We start from the raw sequence: 22,909 nt of genomic DNA, 5'->3' as shown, positions 1-22,909 counted from the left end.
TCACTGAGTGGCAAAATAATAGATTGCCGACACAAGAAGAATTTTGTTACCTCAGCAATGATAATCCCAGGACACTTATTTTTTATTTAATTCCGAAGGTGCAAAAAGATCTCGAGTGGACATCTGATTATCTCAGCCATTGACAGTCTGTTGGAGAATACCTCCAAAATATGTGGACTAAGTTTTACAGGACTATGACAAGAATCCCCCATCATATGTACAGGATACAAGGAACTTTCGCAAGTGAATATTTGATAGCCCATGGGAAAAAGGGTTCCTCTTTATTTCAATGGATGTAACCTCACTCTATACGAGCATTAAGCACAGTGATGGTCTTCAAGCCATGAAACACTTTCTTAGTGCAAGACCTTTGACACTGCTGAGGCATACAGAGATGTTGTTTGAAATGGTGTTTGGAAAATAATTGTTTTCTGTTTAACAATCGAATGTACAGGCAGCTGAGTGGTGCGGCAATGGGCACATGCTTCGCCCCCAGATAGGCTAATCTGCATATGGGCTGATGGCAGGAGCAGGTGCCACAGACTCAATTCAGCACAGCATGGAATAATAATATTGTATTGTGGTACCTATTAAGGCTCAGGTAGGGGGACCACATGCCCCCCTGCCATTTTCTAAGGAATTAGGCCCCAGGGTGGGATCTTTGGGGCCTATTAAGGTTCAGGGATTGGGGTCATGCAGCCACCTCACACTTTTTGTGGAATTTGGCCCGAGGATGGTGCCCCTGGGGCCTATGAAGGATGTATTTAAGTTCTGGCCCCAGGGGATGTGATCCCCGGGGCCACTATTGGTCTGGGGAATGTAGTCATGCTCACCATCCCTTTAAAGCTCCCTGGGGGCCCCAAGGCACCTTGTGGATAGAGGAGGGGAGCCATGCACCCCTCTCCCCTTTTGAAATATCTTTTGGCCCAAGGGGATAGTGACCTCAGTACCTGAAGTTGTTAGGAGGGGGGTGCTGCGCTAATGAGTTGGATACAGGCCCTTTGGCCAACCCCACACCTCACATGGTCAAAGCGTTGGGTTGGCGGCCTGCGCAGGTGTGCCTACCCAAAACCGATATGAGGCCGCTGATTGGGCTGAGTCCTGGCGTCCATCCTGCGTCATGCTACCTCCGCTGCTCCTCTGTTTCTAAGGAATTCCAGTCAAAATAGGCTTGTTCCCTGCCCGAGAGATCACACGACAGTTTGTGTTCAGCTCCAGTTATTCAACTCAGTAGAACCTATGCTGCGTTTTGTTTAGGATATTTTTGTTGGAGTCAAAGACTGCACCTGCCTCAGAGGGGCCTAAAGGATTTTGAAAAGAAAAAAAGTTCAAACTAGCATTGTTCAGTTCTCAACTAAACAGAAAGTGGCAACTCAAAATGCAGATTTTCCCCGGAATTTTTGAGAACATATCTAAATTAATCACTCTTAATATTGGTTCTCTAGTTCCTGCTTTGCCAATCCAGAATGGGTGCTAAAAGATGGGCCTGCATCTCATAATCCTCCTGGAACAGGTTAAACATCATATGGCCTGAAGAACAGAAATACTAGGGTGGTTGGACATGGCCTAAGAACAGCGATGAGTAAGAGTGGCACTAAGACAAATGACGATTTCCATTAAATAATCTTCATATTATATCTGCATCCTTTTTCCATTTCAGAGCCAGTACTAATGAGGAATGTTGAGGACCTAATACCCTTCATCTAACGCCGATAATTGTTCGCAAAATTATGAGCTGATGGTGTTAGTTTAAGTTGAGGTGTATATATACGCTTTACTTCTACTTATGACGCAGCCATGCTCTGAGGGCAACCTTGGATACTGAAAGGTAATGGATATTGACCAAACAATAACCCAATGTAATATTAGGCATCACCATTTGACTGTTGGCAGCTGCGAGGGCTTTTCTTCCCTCACGTTGTGCACAAAAGGTAGTGAACAGACTGTCATTTTAGTGAAAGGGAATTATCTGACTAGATCTGCAAGGGCCATTCTCCTAACATTCAAACAATGCCATGACTATTCTTCTGCAGATGATGGACAAAGCCTAAAAAGAAAAATGGCAGAATAACTTCCTGAAACTAACTGATGAAGGAGGAGACCTTGAGACAAAACAGAGAGTGCAGACAAAGGGCAATGGCTTCATCCAGGATAGAGAGATGGGGATTCCTGCAGAGGAGAGCTCTTACTTCATCTGGTGTTTTAGCTGAGCTGAGTGGAGCCTGGAACACTTTCTTCTTACTGAGGAACTTTAGGTCAATAGTCTGCTGGTGTTAAAATTGGTGGGCATGAAGGGCCTAAAAACCAAATGTAAGGAACCAAGGGCCTACTTACCAGTCTGGACATGAGAAACAGCAGGGATAGAAAATAATCTTCAAATTTAATTGGAACCTACTTGTTACGGGACAGCCAAGTATATAGTAGCATGTAGGTTTTAGGCAGTGCTTAGTTTGTAAAAATAAAAAGTGCCAGGGCCTTCGTTAGTAGGCCACTGCAGCTTGCATCACCCATTGCCCCTGTCAGTGCTGCTAATGACAGTATCAACACAACTACTAAATATCACATTCCTATAAGCAAGACAATTCAGACTATTCCAAGCCCCCAAAGCCAGAAGAACGGCTAGGGAGGCAGGTATTAGTTATTTTAACCCCTTCCCCGCTCATGACGGAACCGCTCCGTCATGAGCCACGGTTGCCGTGTGCTCATGACGGAGCACGTCATGCCACGACCGTTGGCGGCTGCTCTGCCCATGCGGCGCTGTTTCCCCGCCTGTGCGGGGGGACAGCGCAACTGGGCGGAGTCGTGACGGAACCGCTCCGTCATGAGCACAGCTCAACCGTGGCTCATGACGGAGTGGCTCCGTCATGAGCACAGCGCCACCGCGCTGCCCCCCGCACCCCCCAGCGCTGTGGCGGAATTCCCGCCGCAGCGAAGGGGTTAAATGTAGGTTGAATTGATAAACAGCATTTGTTTTCAACACTCAATTAGATAAACAGCGCCACCATGTCACCGATTGCTATAAGTGCTGGGTTTGACAATGTGCCGATGCCCAGCACCAGAAACCACTGGCTTAAATTAAGCACTGGTTTTAGGAGCGGAATCCAGAAGTATGTACCAGAAGGAGTTGCAAATGTGTCTATTATAATGCCTCTTGGAATGGCCAGGGAATATTAATACTTACCTATTGAAAGTGTATTAGCTTGCAGAGGCATGAGATAAGGGCTTTGTCAAGGCTGTAATAGGAAAGTCACCACAAGAAGTCATCCTTTGAAGTTTTGGACTTTTGCTGTGATGGTCGGACTAGACTCCTTGGAATGGCTGGACTCTTAGGCCACAGACATTGATTAATGGCTCCATTCTATGTGATAAATTTGAATGTGAACTGTGTATGTACTTCTCATGGCAGGCAGTTGGTGACAGAAGTTGGAGCACCCTGTCTGGGGTATTTTGCCAATAAACCTATCTGTGGATGCCATACAGTTGTCATGTGTCTTGTCTACACTAGCAATGAATATTGGGAAGTAACACACTCTAAGATACCATCACAGTACCCTTCTGAATTGAAGGAGGTGGGTTGTGGAGAACTTTGAAACAGAAACCAACCGTAGATGATTCTATGGCAGAGAGAGCTCTCCTTACTGGTGGTGGTGACAGAGAGCAGGAGTAGAGCGGGGCAGGTCCTGGGGTCGCTGCCTGGTATAGGAGTGGTCACAGTAGTGCAAGAGTCGCGCAACACCTGAAATCTGAGGTTTGGAATGCTCATTTTCGAAGGTTCAGAGTGAGAAGGAGCAGCTCCATTATTGGATGTCGGACGAGAAAAAGGAGCAGCTGACAGGGAGAAAGTATGCCATGTGTGGTTGATGTGCTGATATAATAAACATGCTTATACACCAAACATGCCATTCAGGTATAAACGGAGAAGCATGTTGGCATTACGTATTCTTAGGCATTCAGGATTAACATGTGCGGAGAATGGGAAGGAAAATGTTGCAGAACCTCAAAGAAGCAAGTAAGTGACAGAACCGCAAATACAATTTTAAATATTTTAAAGGATGGTGTTGGACATATCTACACTTTTTGACTACACCTGTGCTGTGAAAAGTGAAAACAGTGATGCGCACACTGCATATCTAATATATAAGCCTGATCCGTTGCTTAACACAATGGTGACAGGCACATCAAACATAGTGAATAACAATGCCAGCCACACCGCATATCCAATAGACAAGCCTCCTTAACGCAACAGTGACAGACACACCAACAAAGTGTGAATAAGCTTTACCATTTATGGTGCAAGTGGTGATAGGCACACCCTGTTGGTAAGACTGACCTGTGACAAAGTAATACAGTGGTAGTCTCACCCATGCCTTTCTTTACAAAAACTATGGTTCGACCAAGTATGACTGGTTAACATTTTAAGAGGTCTGTTGGTGAAATGGGTATTTGTACCAACATGTTCATGTTCTTTAGGTTTGGCAAGGGTTAAAAGAAGATGTACATAAGTACTGATATAAATATTAAAATAACTTGGCACTTATTTCAGGGCCTGATTATGAGTTTGGCGGATGGGATACTGAGTTACAAACATGAAGGATATCCCATCCGCCATATTACAAGTTCCATAGATTATGGAATTGTAATGCGGTGAACGGGTTATCCGTCACGTTTGTGACGGCATAACCCTGTCCGCCAAACTCGTAATCAGACCCTACGTTTTTTAAGCAGCATTACAATGTACATACTTACAATTTTGCATATTCATCTTGTGGGCTTTGAAGAATGAAGAACATGATGAACCATCCATTCACTGGGGAAAATGGACATGTGTATATCTGAATTAAACACAGGTGCGTGGAACTAGTTTAGGCGTGGAACGGAAGAGATTTCTGCGTCTCTATTGGTTAGGGGCAGGAGGTTCTAGACAATTTGTTCAGAACTGGATCAGGAAAAGGAAAGGTACTTAAATTAATTGGAGATATGTTTGCAGACACTACAGCTACGTTATTTGCCACATGCCAGCACCATCATAGAGAGGTACTACTTTGTAAAATGGACACAAGAAGAGAACAAAAGGGTAGCTGAGTACCTAACAGCCTTACGGAAGCGAGCAGCATTGTGCAAATTTGGTGCACTGGTTGACAAATGCATTAGAGATCAGTTTCATCTAACCTATAAACATGATCAAATCAAGGAGGAGCTAGGACCCACACTTCAGTGAAATAATAAGTATAGCAAAAAGAGAGGAACACATACAGAAGTGTGAGAAGGCTATCAAAAAGGAAGGAGTAAGCAAGGAGTGTATCACATCAGTTAGTAAGAACAAACAGAAGGTTCACAAGAAGAGTGAGCAAAGTGCGGACAAAGAGGGAAAGTTTAAGGACAAATGTTTCAGATATAGAACTGTTGGCAATATGACTAATTTCATGGTAGGTCCAGCACTAAAGGCTGTGTGAAACAAGTGTGGAAAATCTGGACATTTTATGAAGTGCTGCCAAAGAATGAGTGAAAATTTACAAAAATGAAAGAGAAGGAAATTTGTGATGAAGTAGTTGACATGCAAGGACAATGGAATTCCCTCAGAGGTGGTGGAAGTGGAAGGATGACAGATAAGGATGATTTTTGACTCACCATCACTATAATTCCTGTGGCAGTTTACTATAAAGAGTTAAGGGGTATTTTCATATTGTCAAAGATGGACATATGTCTAGGTGGTTGTAGGAAACAAGGGATTAGAAAGCTTGGGTTCTAACAAGCAGCTCTGGATTTTCTGAACAGATGCACAGTGGGGAAGTTTTATGTCTCCATTCAAGGGGATTGCATTAACAAATAACCCCATCATAAGAAATAAGGATCGTACCTTAATCGCAATGCTGTGCAATGTGTGTAATGGAATAAGTATTTTTATAGGTGTCAAACGGTTGTGCTGATTTTTAAAGTACCTTCCCTAAAGTATTCTGCAAGGATCTGGGCTTCCTTAAGGCCTGTGTCCACAAAATAGTGTTGAAAGATGGAGCGATACTAGTGGTATGCAAAGTCAGAAGATTACCTTTGGGTGTGCTGGGTGCAGTGAGGAGTAAGTTCAAAAGGCTCTTTAAGTCAGGAGTTATACTACCCGTGGAGGCTTCAAAATGGGTGGCACTCTTTGTGGCGGCAAAAAGGTCTCAGGTGAGATCAGATTGTGTGTGAAGCCTTAAGGGCTCTCTGATAGGAGGTGGATGTGGACAAGTCTCCCCTTACTCTTGATAACAGAAGTTTTCTCACTGCTGGGTGCGGGCTTTCACAACGCTGGACTTACCATTTGTCTACCAGCAGGTTTAATTACATAAGGACTTGCAAGATTTAACGTCCTTCATCCAGCGGCGGCTGGCAACTCCCAAGAGTAGTGAGGCAGGCAAATGGGTGGTGGGTGGTGGGTGAGTGCAATCATGTGCGGTCAGTCAATCGATGAGCATTTGTATAGTGCAGCACTGTCACCCCTAGGGGTATCTGGGAGCTGTGGATGCGACTTCTCCGTCGAGGAGCCAGGACAGAAATAAGCAGAAAGAGTTAAAATAAAGGTCAGAAATTAGCAGAAAGAGGAAAAATAACAGGCAGAAAGAGGCAAAATAAAGGTCAGAAACGAGAAGAAATGGCAAAATAAAGGTCAGAAACGAGAAGAAAAGGCAACATACAAGTCAGAAACGAGTGGCAAAATAACGGGCAGAACAAGCAGAGAGAGCACTTACTCACTCCGCTAGCTCACCTCCTCCGGTTCTCTGCTTCAGTCCCTTGGCGCTTGAAGCAGTTGAATTCTCTGCACCAATTGAGACGCTGCTCTGCTGATTGTTCAGCAGTATGAGAGCAGCCCCAGGATTGGCTGGAGCAGTCTGCCTCGATGTTCCTACAGGCACTGTGAGCCTGTGCCTGCTCTCCGCCCAGCTGCCTGAGACAGCGGGGTGGACAGGTTTACACTGCGCATGTCAGGCTGGCCTTCGCAAGACAGCTGGCCAAAGTGACATGCCCAATGTAAACTGTTGTAGTGAGCACCACTCCCCTGCTGCCAGTCAGCAGTGGCCCACCCCAAACACTGTCTGGGGCTGGGGAATGGGAAAAAGAAAATGGTGATAAATTGAATTTATTGCCCTTTTATTTTTCACCTTTGCAGCACTGGCAGCATGGGGGTGACGCTCCTCTTCCATAAAGGAGGGGCCACCGCTGCATTCTTCACGCCCTTACATGTTTGTGAGAATACTGTTTGGCCTGGTGTCTGCAGCATCAGTTTTCCAGAGGGCAATGTCATTGATATTGGGAGATTTCAATGATGTGAAGTATTACCAAGACAATGTTTTCCTTTTTTAAATCACATGTTATGAGCACAATGGAAGGGTGAACAAGCTCCTGAAGTATTGGTCTAATACCTAGGGTGGATAATTGTTTTAGATGACAGGAAATGAACAGTTTGGGTTACGTGAGGAGTATGTTGAGACATTGCGTGATATGTAGTCTCCTAAAACCAAATAGGAAATTTTGACTTTTTGGGAGTTTTTTTCGCGTTTTACAGAAGGTTTTTTAGAAGGACTTGGAGAAAAAGCTCATTATTGAGGATGGTTTTGAAAAAGAAGCGTGAATTGAAATGGTGTGAGGATTGTGAGGCCAGGTTTTTGTTGGTCAAGGATTGTCTGAGTAAAGCCCCAAACGCACACGTCATCAGACCAGGGCAAGGGCGTATTCTTAATACTGATGTCAATTCTAAGGGGTGAGTGCACTGTTAGCCCACATGCAGAGATGAGTGAAACACACCATTTCATGTGCCTCATGGATATTGAGTGGGGCATAGTTGAATTACTCTATAATTGACATGGAAGCACTGGCTGTCGATCTAGCTATACACAAATGTAAGATTTTTTTCTGGGGAGAGAGTTTTGCAGTGAGAATGAACCACAAGCCTTTGAAGGACATTTTTGAGAAAAGAGTGTTGGAGACGATGTCTACATTTATAAGAAAGTAGGTCTTTCGCTTGCAGAAACATGCTTTTGCTGTTGAGTACATCCCATGTGCAAGAAATTGTGCGATGGACTGTCTGTCTCTGTTAATTACTTTGCAAGCAGGAAGTTTCGAATCAAGTCAGGAAGAGTATGTAGTTCCAGGAAAGTGTGCTTAAAGTTACTGGTGGTGCAATCTTGGAAGATTTGTGGAAGAAGTAGGTTTCCCAGGATGGGGTTCTCATAGAAGTGATTTATCCTCTGAAAGGGAGATGTGACCTAATGGCCTAATGGGGAGAATATGTGGCCTAACAGCCAGAGCTGCTGACTTTGGAACTGGGGAACTAGGTATTTGATGATATGTCTGAATATTGATTTTAAATATTTTAAAATGGCTAATGCTTATATATATCATTTGCATTTAGTATGTTTCTACTTTTATGGCATATGCTGAATAAACATTATTAACAGACTGATCCGACCTTGTGTAATGTAATCTGGTAATCATGTAAAGCACACTAATGCTCTTGGACCAAGTTTACACTATATAATACTGCACACAAAATGGAAAGTGATCCAGAAACTCAAAATCACCTTGATACCATTCTGGAATGTGATGGACGAGATTGCTGAGGAGGACAGGTTAGTTTTCAGAGGGACAATGTTCATTACCCCTAGTTTCCCAAGGAAGCAGACTATTGATCTTACTCACCAGGGGCATTTGGGCACTGTGAACTTAGGGCCTGATCTAGAGTTTAGCAGGTGGGTTACTCCATCACAAACGTGACGGCTAACCCGTTCGCCATATTACAAGTGCCATAGAATATAATAGACTCATAATACAGTGGACGGGATATCCTTCACATTTGTGACGGAGTAACCCAGTCCGTCAAACTCTAAATAAGGCCCTAAGAAAGATTGAAATAAGATTTTGGGTGGGCGGGACTCACACAAGTAGCCTTACTTACCTCAAAATTCTCCTTATGCCTGTGACAGATTGCTGGGAGCATGCAAAGAGTGAGACTTAGACTCCAGCCAGCTTTAAAAGGTCCCTTGGGAAGAAGCAGCTCTAGATCTGGTGGACCCTTTGACAGGAGAGGTGTTGTTCTCGTATATTTTCATCATATGGATCTGTTTTCAAGGAGGCCAGAAGTGAAATGCGTGAAGGATGTTAATTCTGCTAGAATCGAGGAGTCCTTCAGTGAGGTTTTCCAGAAGGAATGTTTTCTCTAAGATTAATATTGACAATGTGGTGCAATTTTTCTTTAAAGAGATTGAGAAGTACTTTGAAGAAAAAAATGGCATTGTGCACAAGAAAAGGGTGCTTTACCTTCCCGAAACCTATAACACAGTAGAGAGGTTCAACCGCTCAATAAAGGAAAGTATATAAAGGGCAAGGGTGGATTGGAAGAAACAATTACTTGAAAGGACTGTGGCGTGTCGGCTGGCTCCAAATCAAACTATGGGGATAACTCCTTTTGAGCTATTCAGCGGTCAGCAGTCCAGTTGAAAAATGAAGCCTGGTTGGATGGGGTGGAGACAAGAGAGTGTGAGACCTTCAACAGAGAATGAGTGGCAAAGGAAAGAGATTTTTTTGCAAAAGATGGTATACGGAGAATTTTGAGGTAAGCAAGGTTACTCGTGAGAGTGTGGTCAAATTAGGGGCCTGGATGAAAGTAAAAGAGTCCACTGGTAGACAAAAATGGTCAAAGTTTTCCAAACACCTGCAGGTTAACAAGATCTACAGAAATGTAGTGAAATCTTCAGATGGGAGAGTATGAAATTTGGGAAGAGTATCAGTGTGCCCGAAAGTATCAAGGGTGAATGGTGCGGGTTTGTTGAACACAATACTGCATCGAGGGCAACTGGGAAGATGATGATGGTCATTTGAATCAAGTTGCAGGGTACTCTGGGAAAAGGGTTCAGTGTGAGTGAAAGGATTGAGAGTGAATGGCGCAGGGTCTGATGAACTCAACATTGCGTTAAAGGACAATGTGGAAAATGGTGATAGTAATTGGGGCCTAGTTGCAAGGTCGTCTCGAAAGAGGGAAACGAGGCACCCTGCCTATTTGTAGAATCATACTATGGGGTAACCAACCTTCCGCCAGGAGCAGAATGTCAGGCTAATGAGCTCTTGGTGTATATTCCTTTTGCTATAATATGGCTCATTTTCTTCGATCCATGTCATTCATAGGACTTTCATCCATGTCATTCTTGGATGCCTACTCTTTCCTTGAGATAGTTTTCTGTTATGAAGGCCGTGTATGTGGTGTTCTATTTCATATGCTGGGGCCGCTCTGTTCTAGGTGTGGGATTGGAAAGGTGAATACATAGGTAGTTAATACAAAAGAGTGTTCAAATTGCCCTATTACATCAGGGGATATTTGGTGAGACTTGAATTTGGCTTGGAGGGCATTGCATGGTCCAGTATGGGGTCTTTTCTAAAGTACTTATATAGATGTACGACGGCGACGCCAGGCACCTTGAAATTTACCCTGCAAAATATATTTCAACAGAACAATAACCCATGGTCGACCTACCTAACAACGGCGGCAGTCACCCTTCACATCGACTTGGCCGTCTTGAACACCCCATTACTCACGCATACTGCAGTATAAAGCATTTTGAAAAAACAGATCAAATTCCTCTCGAAGTCTGCGGACCTGGAAAACATTAAGTCCACCCAGTCACTGAGGGCCCTGGCACTATCATACAACAACGACAGCCAAGTCGGCCTCCAGGCTCAATCTTATCTCAATTGCACACTCGTGAACATTAACATAGGTAGTTCTTGTAGCAAGCGGTTGGTGCCAGCATCAGTGGAGACTACGGCATGTTGCCAATAAATCTAAATGCCGACAGGGAGCCCCCATAGGGTTGTCATTTTTATTTTCTACATTACAAATGTGATCTGGTGTTTCAGTCAGTATGCTGGCAATGTTCAAAACAGCAACTAGTTTAATAAGCCTTGACAAAGCCAACAGGTCTGGTCTTTTGCCTATGCCAATGCTTTACGCGGATGCTACTCAGCTTTGGCAAAATGAAAAATAAAATGGTTATTGCTAATGCTGAACAGAATTGGCAAATAAATCCATGTGTATACATGTGCAGGCATCATCATGCATGGGTACGTATGCAGCATAATGCTGCAGGCATTTTTTTCTTTTTCATTTAACTTTTCAAGATGGCTTCTGCTCATCTGGGAGTGATGAACTTAAAAAACATAAAAAGTGTGTGAAAGTGACTTATTTAGAAAGGCCCTCCAAAAAAAGAAGAAAAAAAACACACAAAAGGGAGGGGTGGGGGAGTAATAGTGGCGCAGGAAGGATAAAAAGGGACGGGCACAGGTAAGCACAGAGTAAGCACCAGAGAAGAGAGTGAGGGTTTAAAAAAAAAAGGTAACCAAAAAAGGTGAGCAGAATGGGGAGGGAAGGGGCAGAGATGTGAGAGGGGAAGCAAGACAAGCTGGGGGGGCAAAAAAAAAACATGCACTCCCATGAACTGCTTACAGGAAATTTAAAAGGTAGCTCTCTACTGTGGAGCCATGGAATGATACAAGTCATCTAATGAAAAGGATTGTAAAGAAGCTATGGTCCGGGGAGGGATAAAGAAAAGAAGAGGAAGGAAATCCATCAAGTAAGAAACAAGAACATGAGATTGATATGAAACCCAAACAGTGGTAAGCAATGGAGTAACCCAAAGCCCACTCTTAAGTATTGGTATGGTACACAATAGGTGTTTGACAACAATGGCTAATAGCTGTCTGTAGGCAGACCAAAAAATCTACCTTCACAGTGGAAGTACAATAATTTTAACTTAATTCAATGGCCGATCGGTGTATAAAACAAGCTTCAGGCTTCGTAGACCTCAGCAAAAGAGTAGACTTGTGCACCATATTCACAACAGGTCTTTAGTTACTTCACAATAACATTCAACACATAAATAATTAGTTCCCCTATTAGGAGCCCTCACCTTAGTTAGCACAATTGCAAGCCCTGTATTTTTGAAAGGCTGGTTCGGTCGGTGCGAACTCCTTGTACATTACTAATGTATACTTAAAGAAATGTACAATCTGCCTACCTACCTTCTGTGCCCACCACCCAAGGTTTCTCATTTATATGTCACTTTAACCAGTTACGATTCCAGCCGCAAAATAATGAGGCTACCTTAAAGAGGAAAATACATATGGAGAGAAAGATAAAACAGAAAAAAACGGAGGGGCTTATTCATGAGCCCTTGCGTCACTTTTGCACTGCCGGTGCGTCACATTTTGTGACACACCAGCGGCATAAAAAATGCACCATGTTTCGTCATATTTACAAAGTGACGCATCTAGGTAGATCCGTCACTTTGTAAACCCCTGCGCCACATTATACCTGCGCCAGGTATAATGTATGCAGGGTGGGCGTTCCGACGCAAGTAAGCCTCGTAAAAGTGACGCAGTGAAATCTATGAGATTTCACTGTGCCACTTCTAGGATGCAAATTGGTCAATATCTTACGCCTGCTTCACAGCAGGTGTAAGACTGACGCAGGCACATTTGAAATGGGACTTTCCCATGTGAAATCACCCATTGCTGAAGTTGCGTCACTTTTGTGACACACTCCGGCAAAGCGTCATTTTTGGGCCTACAGATACGTCAGAAATACTGACGTATTTGTAACTCCTTGCGACATGATGCGTCATACTGTAAGTATTACGCATCATTGGTGTCGCAAGGAGGGCGCAATGAAAAGTGACGCATCGCTGTTTTCACGCAGCGATCCGTCACTTTTCATAAATGAGGCCCTCAGAATGTAACAGAACTATTAAACCGCCCTGGGGTTTCACAAGGTAATAAAAAAAAAATATGGCCTTATTGGAAGGCAGGGTGAATCTGGAAATGATACCTCCAATTATACTCAGCCAGCCTGGCCACTGTCACTCATCGGAGATCAGTGCAATTATTGCAAAATGGTACATGTTCCCGCATTAGCACACTTCAAAGAATTGTCAAGCAAACTGGTGCTCTCCTAGAAGTCAGCCTGGTCCCTGGCGAGCACTATGCAGGTCTGTGTCTGGCTTTGCTTAAGTTAATAACTTTCCTGTGCTCGCTCCCTGTCAGCGTTCAGGCTCTCGCCTGTGTTGAGGGGGGGTTATCGTGGTAGCCAAGATACGGATTCTTCCATCTTCCTTGCTTAGCAGCCCCCCTCACCTCTGCCCCCAGAGGCAGTGAACTCTCATGGCTGTCTGCAGCTGTGCAGCTCAGCTCTGTCCTTACCCAGCACGGACGGACCAGTCAGTAATTTCGCCTTTGAGAGCATGCTGCCCTCTCGTTCATCGAGTTCTGAAACCATTGAGCAACAGCCAGTTCTTAATTTGTGGAAAACGTAGTGCCAGCGCCCAAGGCATTTTGCAGGGGGAGGCCAGGGCAGTTTATACCACCCACTCTCTCTGCCAGCAGTGCCAATAGCAGTAACACTCAACGCCGCTTACAACAGGCTCATTTCAGAAGTCTGTCTCATTACATCTGTACTTGATAAAGTATCACTCAAATGGTCACTGAAATGTCACACACAAACGCACTCAGAATATGGAAATGTCACACATAAGCAATCAGAAAACTTGGCGGTCATGCTAGGCAATGACACACCACTCAAAATGTGAATCGATGACCTGGTTCCCCAACCCTTAGCCCAATCTGCCCCTCCTTCACATGTGCCCATAGCTCCCCACCTAGTGTGCGGCCCGGGCTCACCTGTCACGCTGACGCAGTCGAAGCGCTGAGGCGACGCGCTCCGGTCCCGGATTACAAAGGGCCTGTTGTAGTGGAGGCTGAAATACATTTTTCCTAACGGAGTCTTTACTGTTCATGGTGGGGGTGTGGGCGGTGCTGTTTCTCTCGGCTCATGGCGATGCGACGGGCGCCAGGGCTAGGGAGGGTACAGCCCTATCATATTTCCCAGACTGCCAATTCTTGCTTAGCCCGCTTTTAGCCTGAGGGTGCTGGGTCAGGGCTGTCTCATCCGCTTGGTGAACGGTCTGCTCCGATGTGCTGCTGCATTCCTTTTTTCTTAACCGGTTCATTGATGACTTCTGTTGTGCCCCCAACCTTTCCCCCGCCCAGCAGCTGGCACCCTACTGCCCTTCTCACACCACCATGCCCCGAGGGGCCGCCTGCCTAATGCACACGCTCTGGAAGAAGTAAGCACTGGCCTGTTTACTGCTTGGCCCTCCCAGTGATGTCATAATAGGCACTTAGGAATGCGGAGGTCTATGATGTCACAAAGGGAGACCAGGTAGAGATATGAGTCCCCATGCTTTATCCAATCAAACTCTGCAAAGGTCCTCCATCATATCATGTGAAGTGAATATAGACTTTACCTTTTGGCTGCTAAGCTTTTGCCCCCCCCCCCCCCCCTCCATCCCCCCAGGTGCTAAGCTAACATTCCAATGGGAGGAATTGAGAAAATAGCCAAAATATAGATACGTTTTCGAGTTTTTGTTTTCGAAAAAATGGAGAGAAAGAAAGTGCTATGCAAGAAAGCATTTGTTTCTCCCCAAAAATGTTATCAACAAAAGGTTTGCTGTGCTATGATCACTATCTTCAACTCTATGATCACATCAGTGCTAACCATCTCCTGCACGACTACCAGTCTGTCTTCAGATCAAGAACATGTTGCAGCATGAAGACCGCCACCGTACACATCATAGACAATGTCCTCTTGACAACAGATAAAAACAAGCATTGGCATAGCCAATAGGTCTCGCCTTTGGGACCTTATAAGTGTTTAGCCATGCAACAGTTGCATAACTAAATACTTATAAGGTCCCAAAAGCGAGACCTATTGGCTATGCCAAGCGGCCGCGAAAGTGAAAGTAATCGCGGTCAAGCGCGGCGCGTGCGCCCACGCACTGTAGCTCTAGGTTGGTCTGGTAGCACTTTTTGGAGCCCTCTCAATAAGTCTCGCCAGACCAGCGCATGCGCTGGGTCAGGCGAGACCTAATGACCCCTGCCTCCTGATTCGTTGGGCCTCTCAGCTACCTTTAACAGAGTCGGCCACTTCACCCTCATATGAACCCTCAAGTCTCTAATGGCATCCACTGGCGATGGACCTCCTCATACCTTTCCGCCCAAAACCACTTTGTTCACATGGGCACCTCCATGTCGCAAAAGATCCATATCACATACTGAGAGTTCCCCACTGCTCCCAGCTGTCTCCGTTCAACTTCAACTTTCATGGAGGCATTTGGTGCTCTACTCACAGATAACAGCATCAAGATTCACCAATGCACTGACGCAGCTTAAAAACGGCTCACTCTCTGCACGACACATAAACCTATAATGAGAGTGATGACAGGCATGAAATGAATGTGCACCTTGCACATATCTTTAAAAAAATGTCAACGATCATGAGAAAATATATAGTAAATACACCGTAAAAGAGATCTTAGGTTGTGGAAACAGTGAAAAATCATATATTGTGTGCCTAATTGTCTAACATTTTATTTACCTATAGTTCTAAACCATCCTCTGCAATTAATTAATTAATAAGAATGTATCTATGGAAGTCATAACTGTGATGCATCACTAAGCTTTATTTGCAAACTAAATTGATTCATTCGTGGAATATAAATGTGTAATGGTCTCAAAATTCCTCTTTATTGATCTATATGTGATGTATAATTGGGTAATGAACACTGTTCAGAACTATTATACTTTTAAAAAAAACACGTTATTTATTGTTTTACATCTCTTAATGTTACATTACCAGTACATCAGTATTTCCTCGTTTTTCCAATGACGACGACAGTTAGACACTCAGAACATTTGTTACCATATTGAGCGACAGTGCGTTCATTTATCACAGTGGTACATGCAGTACAGTGCTTAACCAATTACACAATGCTGGTTCCAGTTTGACTCATTTACCTACTCCCTGCATTTGTTCTCCCCGGCCTCTGTTTTCCCCGTGTATTTATGATCACCCTCCCTAGAGTCTATGGCCACTTTGTTTTCTGGGTACTTTCTTCCCTGGCCCTGTCATTCAGATAGTCTCTCAGAGGTTGCCAGATGTTTCTGGTTCTTGACGTGGGGGGTTGCAGTTTAGCATATTGTTCGCTATTAGTTTCACAACACGTTAAGCTTTTGAGTCACTGTTCAGCTGTTGGCGTGCTCTTCCGACCCCAGTTTATGACTGGTGCTATTCTGACATACCTGCATATGGCTTTGGGGATATCTTCAGCATATACCAACAGGGCTAACAATGGGGATGGTCTGAGCTGCAATTTTGTCATTTGTTGTAGCGCATTAAAGATTTGTTCCCAATACACTACTACCCTATGACACGTCCATGTCATGTGGATGAAACCTGCTGTTGGGGCTTGACATTTAGGGCATTGTGGCGTGCGGGCTGGGTCAATGCGTGCCATTCTCACGGTGTCATGTATATCCTTCGTAAAAATGTGTAATGTAGTAGTTTATGACTGTGGTTGCAAGATACGTTGCAGGTAAGTGTACAGCATTTCCTCCACATCTCATCTGTAAGCGGGTGTCCCAGGTCTGTTTCCCATGCGCTTCTTACTTTGGCAAACACAAGGTGATGATGGACGGAGTGCTGATCCTGAAACTTTTCAGACACTCACCCCCAGTCACAGATCTGGGTTGAATCCATCATCGTTCTTTAGCTCACTTCGCCACCTCAGTTCAGACCCAGCTATATGCAAATCAGTCTTGACCCTGTGCCAACCAGGTCTTCCCTGGACCGGACACAAGCATCTGGGACTGGTTTCTGGCTAATCAGCCGTCATCAGCCAGGCTAGCTTGAATCCAGTGGCAAAGTGAGCAAGGGACCCACGTCTCGGCATACCCTGCCAACTTAGGGCTGGACTGTTCCCATTAGGCACAGGGTCAAGACTGATTTGCATATGGCTGGGTTCAAACTGGAATGGCATGGTGAGTAAAAAAACGATGGATTTAGGCCCACATCTCTGTACTGGGGTGAATGTATGACATTGTTCTGCATTCTGTCCATCAACTGTTGTTTTTGCATTTCTCACCCCGAGTGGGACGGGTATGCTCAGACGTGAGTCCCGTGCTCTCGTTGCCACTGGAATCAAGCTATCCTGACTGTAGAGGGGTGAAACCCCGAAACCGGTCCTGGGATGCTTGTTTCCAGTCCAGGGAGGACCTGGCTTGGCAGTTCGGGCTGGACTTTTCCCACTTTGGCGTCATGTGCGGGCGTTAATTCCAACACAGCAAGATACAATCTGAGACTAATCTGTCCCCTTCGTTATGTGAGATAAGTAACTGCAGTGGCGTGAAGTTATCAGGCTCTAATGGATAAGTGGACCCATGTCTCCCTAGTGCATTCTGGGGTCTGGCTAATACAAAGTGATCTAAATGTGGAGCATCTACAAAGCGATTATCTTCTGTGTGCGAATAAATGTGACCCCCCGGAAAGGCATCCCCAAATGTACAAAGCCCGTACTGCCTTAAAGTGTGCTTTACTAGTTGTTCTGTTGTGACAGGCACCTAGGGATTATGCATCAGGGGAATCCGTGAACCATATAGGCCGTCGCCCCCGTGATTTGCAGCAACTTCCTCCATGCCCAGCAAGTAGTGGATATAGTTTGAATGTCCTCTTTATCCTGTGGCAACCCCGCAGGCAGGAGCCCTCGCAATGGTACTGGGGCAGCCAAGTCAGCCTCAGGTTAGGCATATGGTATTCTGGCATCTGGGTGGTACCAAAGCCACGCATACCTACTTTGTGCCGCTAGATAGTACAGCTGAATATTTGGGACTCCAAACCCCTTTTTCATATGGAAGGACCAAGGTGTCCCACCCAATTCATGGCTGCCACCCTCCCCAGATTAGTCGCAGAAGCTGTGTACGTAGTTGTGCAAAGAATACATTAGTGAGGGGTATAGGGATATTATTGAAAAGGTACAATACAGAACTATTACACTTATAGTTAGAAAGCTAAAACTTTCCTGACGTGATGATTATATGTGAGGAGTCTCAAATACCCTAAACGATTAATGTATTTCAATGTATGCACATATGGTACATGTATATGTTTTCCAAAGAAGTAATAGACTATACGACACATGCTATTGAGCATTATTATGAGGCAATCTGTGACATTGAATGCCTTGACAAATGTATTAATGAAATTACACATGTGTATGTTTAAATGCATATTGGTTTATTAATCATGCGATATTACTTTAAATTACGTTTAACTTGACATTATATTCTAGGCCTGTATTTTTTCTTGATGCCTGTGAGAAAGTATTTTGTTGCAGCTTTTGCTCATGTAGCATTCTTCCACGTTCTCATGAGAAGGTAAGAAAGTAGATACATATTATGTTAGAATATTGATGTTTTCCTGAGAACTGGATTATCACAACTAGCATACAGGAAGCTTCAGCAATGAATAGCCTTGTGTGGAATAACCTGTGTGCCTTGTGATGGACAATCATTCCCATGCATGGTATGGGAACATTTCTTAATGGATGTCGGACGATGATGAGACAATGAAAGTGCAACGACGGTGTGACACAGTGGGTGTCACCTCCAGACGGATGAATTATAACGCCAAATTTCCCTGAAGTCAGAGAACATGTGAGCCCTGCTGCGTCTGCAGAAGCTGCCTTCTTTCCTTGCCCATTTCCTCATTGTCATCTTTGTCGATTCTTGACTTGGGAGACGTTTGGAGGAGAGGTGCTTGCAAACTCCTCCCAGACCCCATGCTTACACTACGAGAACTTTCTAGACCTTTTCCCCTGCCCTGGTAATGGCAAGTACCCTTTGCATAGTGGACTTTGCATGAACTCCTGCCGAACCATAGTCTTATAACACCCTGCTGAACTTTCCCTTTGAACCCGTTTGTTCTAGATCCTTCCCATTTGTTGCCTTATCCTATGGCATTAGGAACTCTTCCTCCTTAGACTCTGTTTAATGTGTAGTTTTACACTACACCTGTCATTGATTTATTGGAGACTCCTGACCAAGCTTTGTAAATGCTGAATATTGCTTGTTCACTTGTCACTACTTATAATATTAATTAAACTCTTTAATGTCTAAGTCCTTTGAGTTTCATGTATGTTTTTCCCACCGGTATTGTGTTTGGGAGCCTTAGATTACTAATGTATAGTAAAGGTAGTTATAAATTGTTCACCGAACATCATGTTTTGGTGCTGCTGTTCTGTATTGCAATAGCAGAGTATGTATGATTTTAACCTGTTTGAATTTCTTCAAGAGATTAGTACTTCCATTTGCCATCTAATACCTTTAAAGTATGGCCCTGAGAGTCATATATCTAAATCAAATTACTAATTTGTAATTTGGCTACCAATTCCTGGTCCTCATTGGGTAGCCAATGTTCAACCTCCCTAATTTCCTTCACATCTCATTGCAATAAGCGAAATTCATTAGAGGACCAAAGTAAGAGATACAAATCATTTGTGGGCCAAGGTAAATGCTGGATCAACTCTGGTAGCACATCGGATGGTATTGTCAATTGGTGTGAGGGATGTAGGGTGTCCTATCATGAAATTGCCCTAGCCCAGTCCAAGCCTAAATACCTTATGGTTCGGCTGAAGGATTCATGGAGTACCAGCGAAAATGAAACAACTTGAAGCAGCAAAAGGAGTGTGAGTATTAATAGTGATGAACATTACAATTACTTAAGCTTAGATTGCAGTGTATTGAAATGACTGTGTGATGTCATGCAAAGTTAAAAAAGGTGAAGTCAGTGTGTGAGTGTGGCACTTAATGCAGAATATTTGAAGTGCTGTTTGGTCCGTTGTGGCCTAAAGTCGAGTTTCAGTGTAGAAGACAATGGGTGTAGTTCTCTGCTGTGTTGAGGTGCTTGTCGTGAGACGTTGTCGACAGTGCCATTAAGTAAGGGACTTTTCTTTGTGAGGTTGTGAGACGTGGTTGTTATAGTTGATCTCAGTGCACAGGGAATAACTCTATCAATTCGGGGTGAGATCCCACTGTTCGAGATCTTACTTGAAGTGATTGTCAAGGTTGGTTGGAATCATTATTCCAGACTGTTGTTCTTGTGTGATCGACAGAGTTAGTTGATTAGATCGCTTGTAACTGTTTGCATATTTTGGTTTGTAGAACCCGCTAAGAAAAATTGTAAAGGAGGGCGAACTGCTGCAAGGAGCCAGATTGATGCCACAGTGTGCCGCTCTGGTATTGGTTGGCTGGTGTAGAGCCATGCTGGGATTGGTTGAATATGTCATAAAGAGCAGACCTGGTATTGGTGCGAGTGACTGCTGAATAGAGCATTGTGGGAGAAATAAGTTTTTTGTAAATATAGTACAATACTAAAGGAAAATGAAATTTTTTAAAGCCATTCGAAGATTCATGCACGAAGATGTGACTATACCTGTTAGAGAGGGAGAACCAATACCTGCAGAGGGTTAGCAAGTCATTATATGGCATTAAATAAAGGATAGCATACATGCCTTAGGCTTGAGCAATGTAGTAAGATCACAGAAAAGGATGGTCCTTTAGCTCTCCCATTTTACAGTACTTATAATGTGAGGGCCATTGAACACTTGAGCAGGACGCTGTACAATATGAAGCCGCCTCCTTGACCTGCTCAATTTGAAGCACTGCACGAATGGGAATACTTAGTCCACCAGAAAGAGATGGAGAAATATCAGGGGAAATGCAAAAACCCTAAGCACTTATGCAGATGCCAGGTGGGATGCACAACACAAAGCTTGGAGAGCTGATTTAACTGAAGGAACAAGAATGTACCCCATTTTATCAGTAGAAGAAGAGGTTAAATGTAAATGAAAGGAAAAGAAAAAGAGACAGCCAAGACTGACATTATAGCTGATAGTAGAGACAGTGAAGAAGACAATGAATTCTTAAATTAATTATTGCTACATCATCCACCACTGTACAATAAGTATCAATCAGGGAAACTGACTAATGCAGTCAGATGGAATCCCTAATGCACCTGCTGTACCTGCACACTCATTTGCACATACACTCTTTATGATCATAGGAGGAGATACGGGAAAAATAGTACCTTTAAACCCAATTACTTTAAATGCTCCAGACATTTTGACTATTCCTGTTACTTTTGGTCCTGTTACTTTAGCACTTGCATGACATGGTTAAAATCATTTAAAAGTGATTTTAGCCCATTTGCTGTTCGTGCGATTAACACTGCGTTATCGGCATACAATAAGCAGGAACTAAACAAGAGACTATTTTAGGGACATCACAGGTGCATGTTGTTAAAAAGGTTTCTAAGGCGTTTATATAAGATAAAAATAGAAAAGTGGCTAAAATGCAACCTTGCTGACACCTCGTTTAACCTGAATGGGCGGAGTACACTCGCCTTGTTGGGAATATCGAATCCTCATATGGGTATCTTGATGTAAACATTTTAGTATGTGCAATAATGCAGGTTCAACCCCTGCCCGACCCAAAATGTCCATAGGCTTTCCCTGTCCACTAAGTGGAAGGCACAAGAAAGGTCCATAAATGCCATGTGAAGGGCTCCTCTCCTGACCTTGACATATTTACCTAGGATCAATGTAAGGTCCCATTGTTCACAAACCTGGGCAAAACCCATATTACACTTCAGTAAAGAAGGATTGATCCACCACCCAATCTTCTAGTTTTGCTAATATGACCCTGCCTAATACTTTAGCTGAAGCATCCTGCAGCGAGACCGGCCTATATTTGGAGGGGGAACCTTTTTGTTCTTTCTTAAATATGGGTACTACTATAGATTCCCCGTCTCTAGAGATCCCTTCATAACACTCACTCTAAAAACATCCATTACCAGGGGGTCCAGAAGTCAAGATCATGTTTGAAAATCTCAGCTGGAACCCCATCTGGACCTGGCGCTTTCCCTGTGGCAGAACGTAAAATCGCTGTGTGGACTTCCTCTACTGTAATGGTCTTACTAAAGTTTAAAAGGTAAGCATGCGAAACACAACAGTAATTTGGAGGTAAAAGCCTGTCGCCTCTATTAGTTGGGTTACAAATGTTTATGAAATGTATAACCCATACCTGTTCCGTAATGTGGCATTCAATACCTGTGGTTGTCTTTGCAGAAGGAAAGGGTCGATTTACTATCTCCCAAAATGCCCTGTTATCCTTTTGGAGGGTAGCACTTTCAAGGTCATCCAAGGCTCTAGTTCTAATTTCTGATTTCCTTTTTTCAATTGCTTGTATATAAAACACTCTTGCAGTCCTAATCTCTACCTGGCCCGGGGCACCTTGTTGGTTATTTTTTTAATTGTTTTATAGGCATATTCATGATTTAACCAAGTTTCACATGATTTGCTTGTTAGACCTGCCAGCCCTTTGGCTGTCCCCTCCTCATTTTTTCCTCCTTTACCCTCTAATTTTTCTGTCCACTAGTTTTTTTTGGTGTTGACTTAGAGGCGCTGGGTGCCCCATCATCACTAATTGATGGTGTGGCGCAAGGCGCTTACCTAAAATGGAGGGAGGGAGAGAGCTCCTCCACAAAATGGTGGCCTAAACTGTCACCTTAGAACCTGGGCCATAGGCTGGCATGAGGAGTTCCAGAACCTTCTGGGCCACTCTAGCCAGTCAGGGCCCAGGCTATATATAGTGGTGGGGTACGATGGCCATTTTGGGGAGTGAACTGAGGTAGTCAGGAGTAAGGCACCAGAGTGGGGAGGTAGGAGCGCCAGAGGGGGGGAACTGACTGTTCTTAGGGCCTGCTTTTTCTCCCCCCTCGGTTGACACCACCCCCTACCTCGTGACCTAGCCCTGCCTTCAGCCTCTGACCCTGGGATCACGTCAACTTTTTGTGCTCCCCGCCTAGTCAGCACCCCTGAAGAGAACTTGGGAAGAGAGTGACCATTTCTGACCTTATCCACCATTTTCCTGACTGCCTGGGTCCCCCCTATCTTGTTCCGCCACTGGCGTGTGGCCTGCCGCATTCCAACCAACCTGT

At 44.2% G+C, this 22,909-nt stretch overlaps 1 protein-coding gene across 1 annotated transcript in view; it reads right to left on the bottom strand.

The window, feature by feature from the left end:
• CDC14B (cell division cycle 14B) overlaps nucleotides 1-14,118 on the bottom strand; it is a 609,243-nt gene extending 595,125 nt beyond the window's left edge. Inside the window, exon 1 of the mRNA XM_085632862.1 lies at nucleotides 13,699-14,118. Within this exon, the coding sequence (XP_085488988.1) occupies nucleotides 13,699-13,786 (88 nt within the window). The 5' untranslated portion in view covers nucleotides 13,787-14,118. The remainder of the gene's footprint in view (nucleotides 1-13,698) is intronic.
• Nucleotides 14,119-22,909: the final 8,791 nt, after the last annotated feature.

This window comes from Triturus cristatus, chromosome 2_1 (assembly GCF_964204655.1).
Source record: "Triturus cristatus chromosome 2_1, aTriCri1.1, whole genome shotgun sequence".
NCBI lineage: Eukaryota > Metazoa > Chordata > Amphibia > Caudata > Salamandridae > Triturus > Triturus cristatus.
The sequence above is the reverse complement of the archived record's forward strand: the minus strand, read 5'-3'. Positions and strand labels throughout refer to the sequence as shown.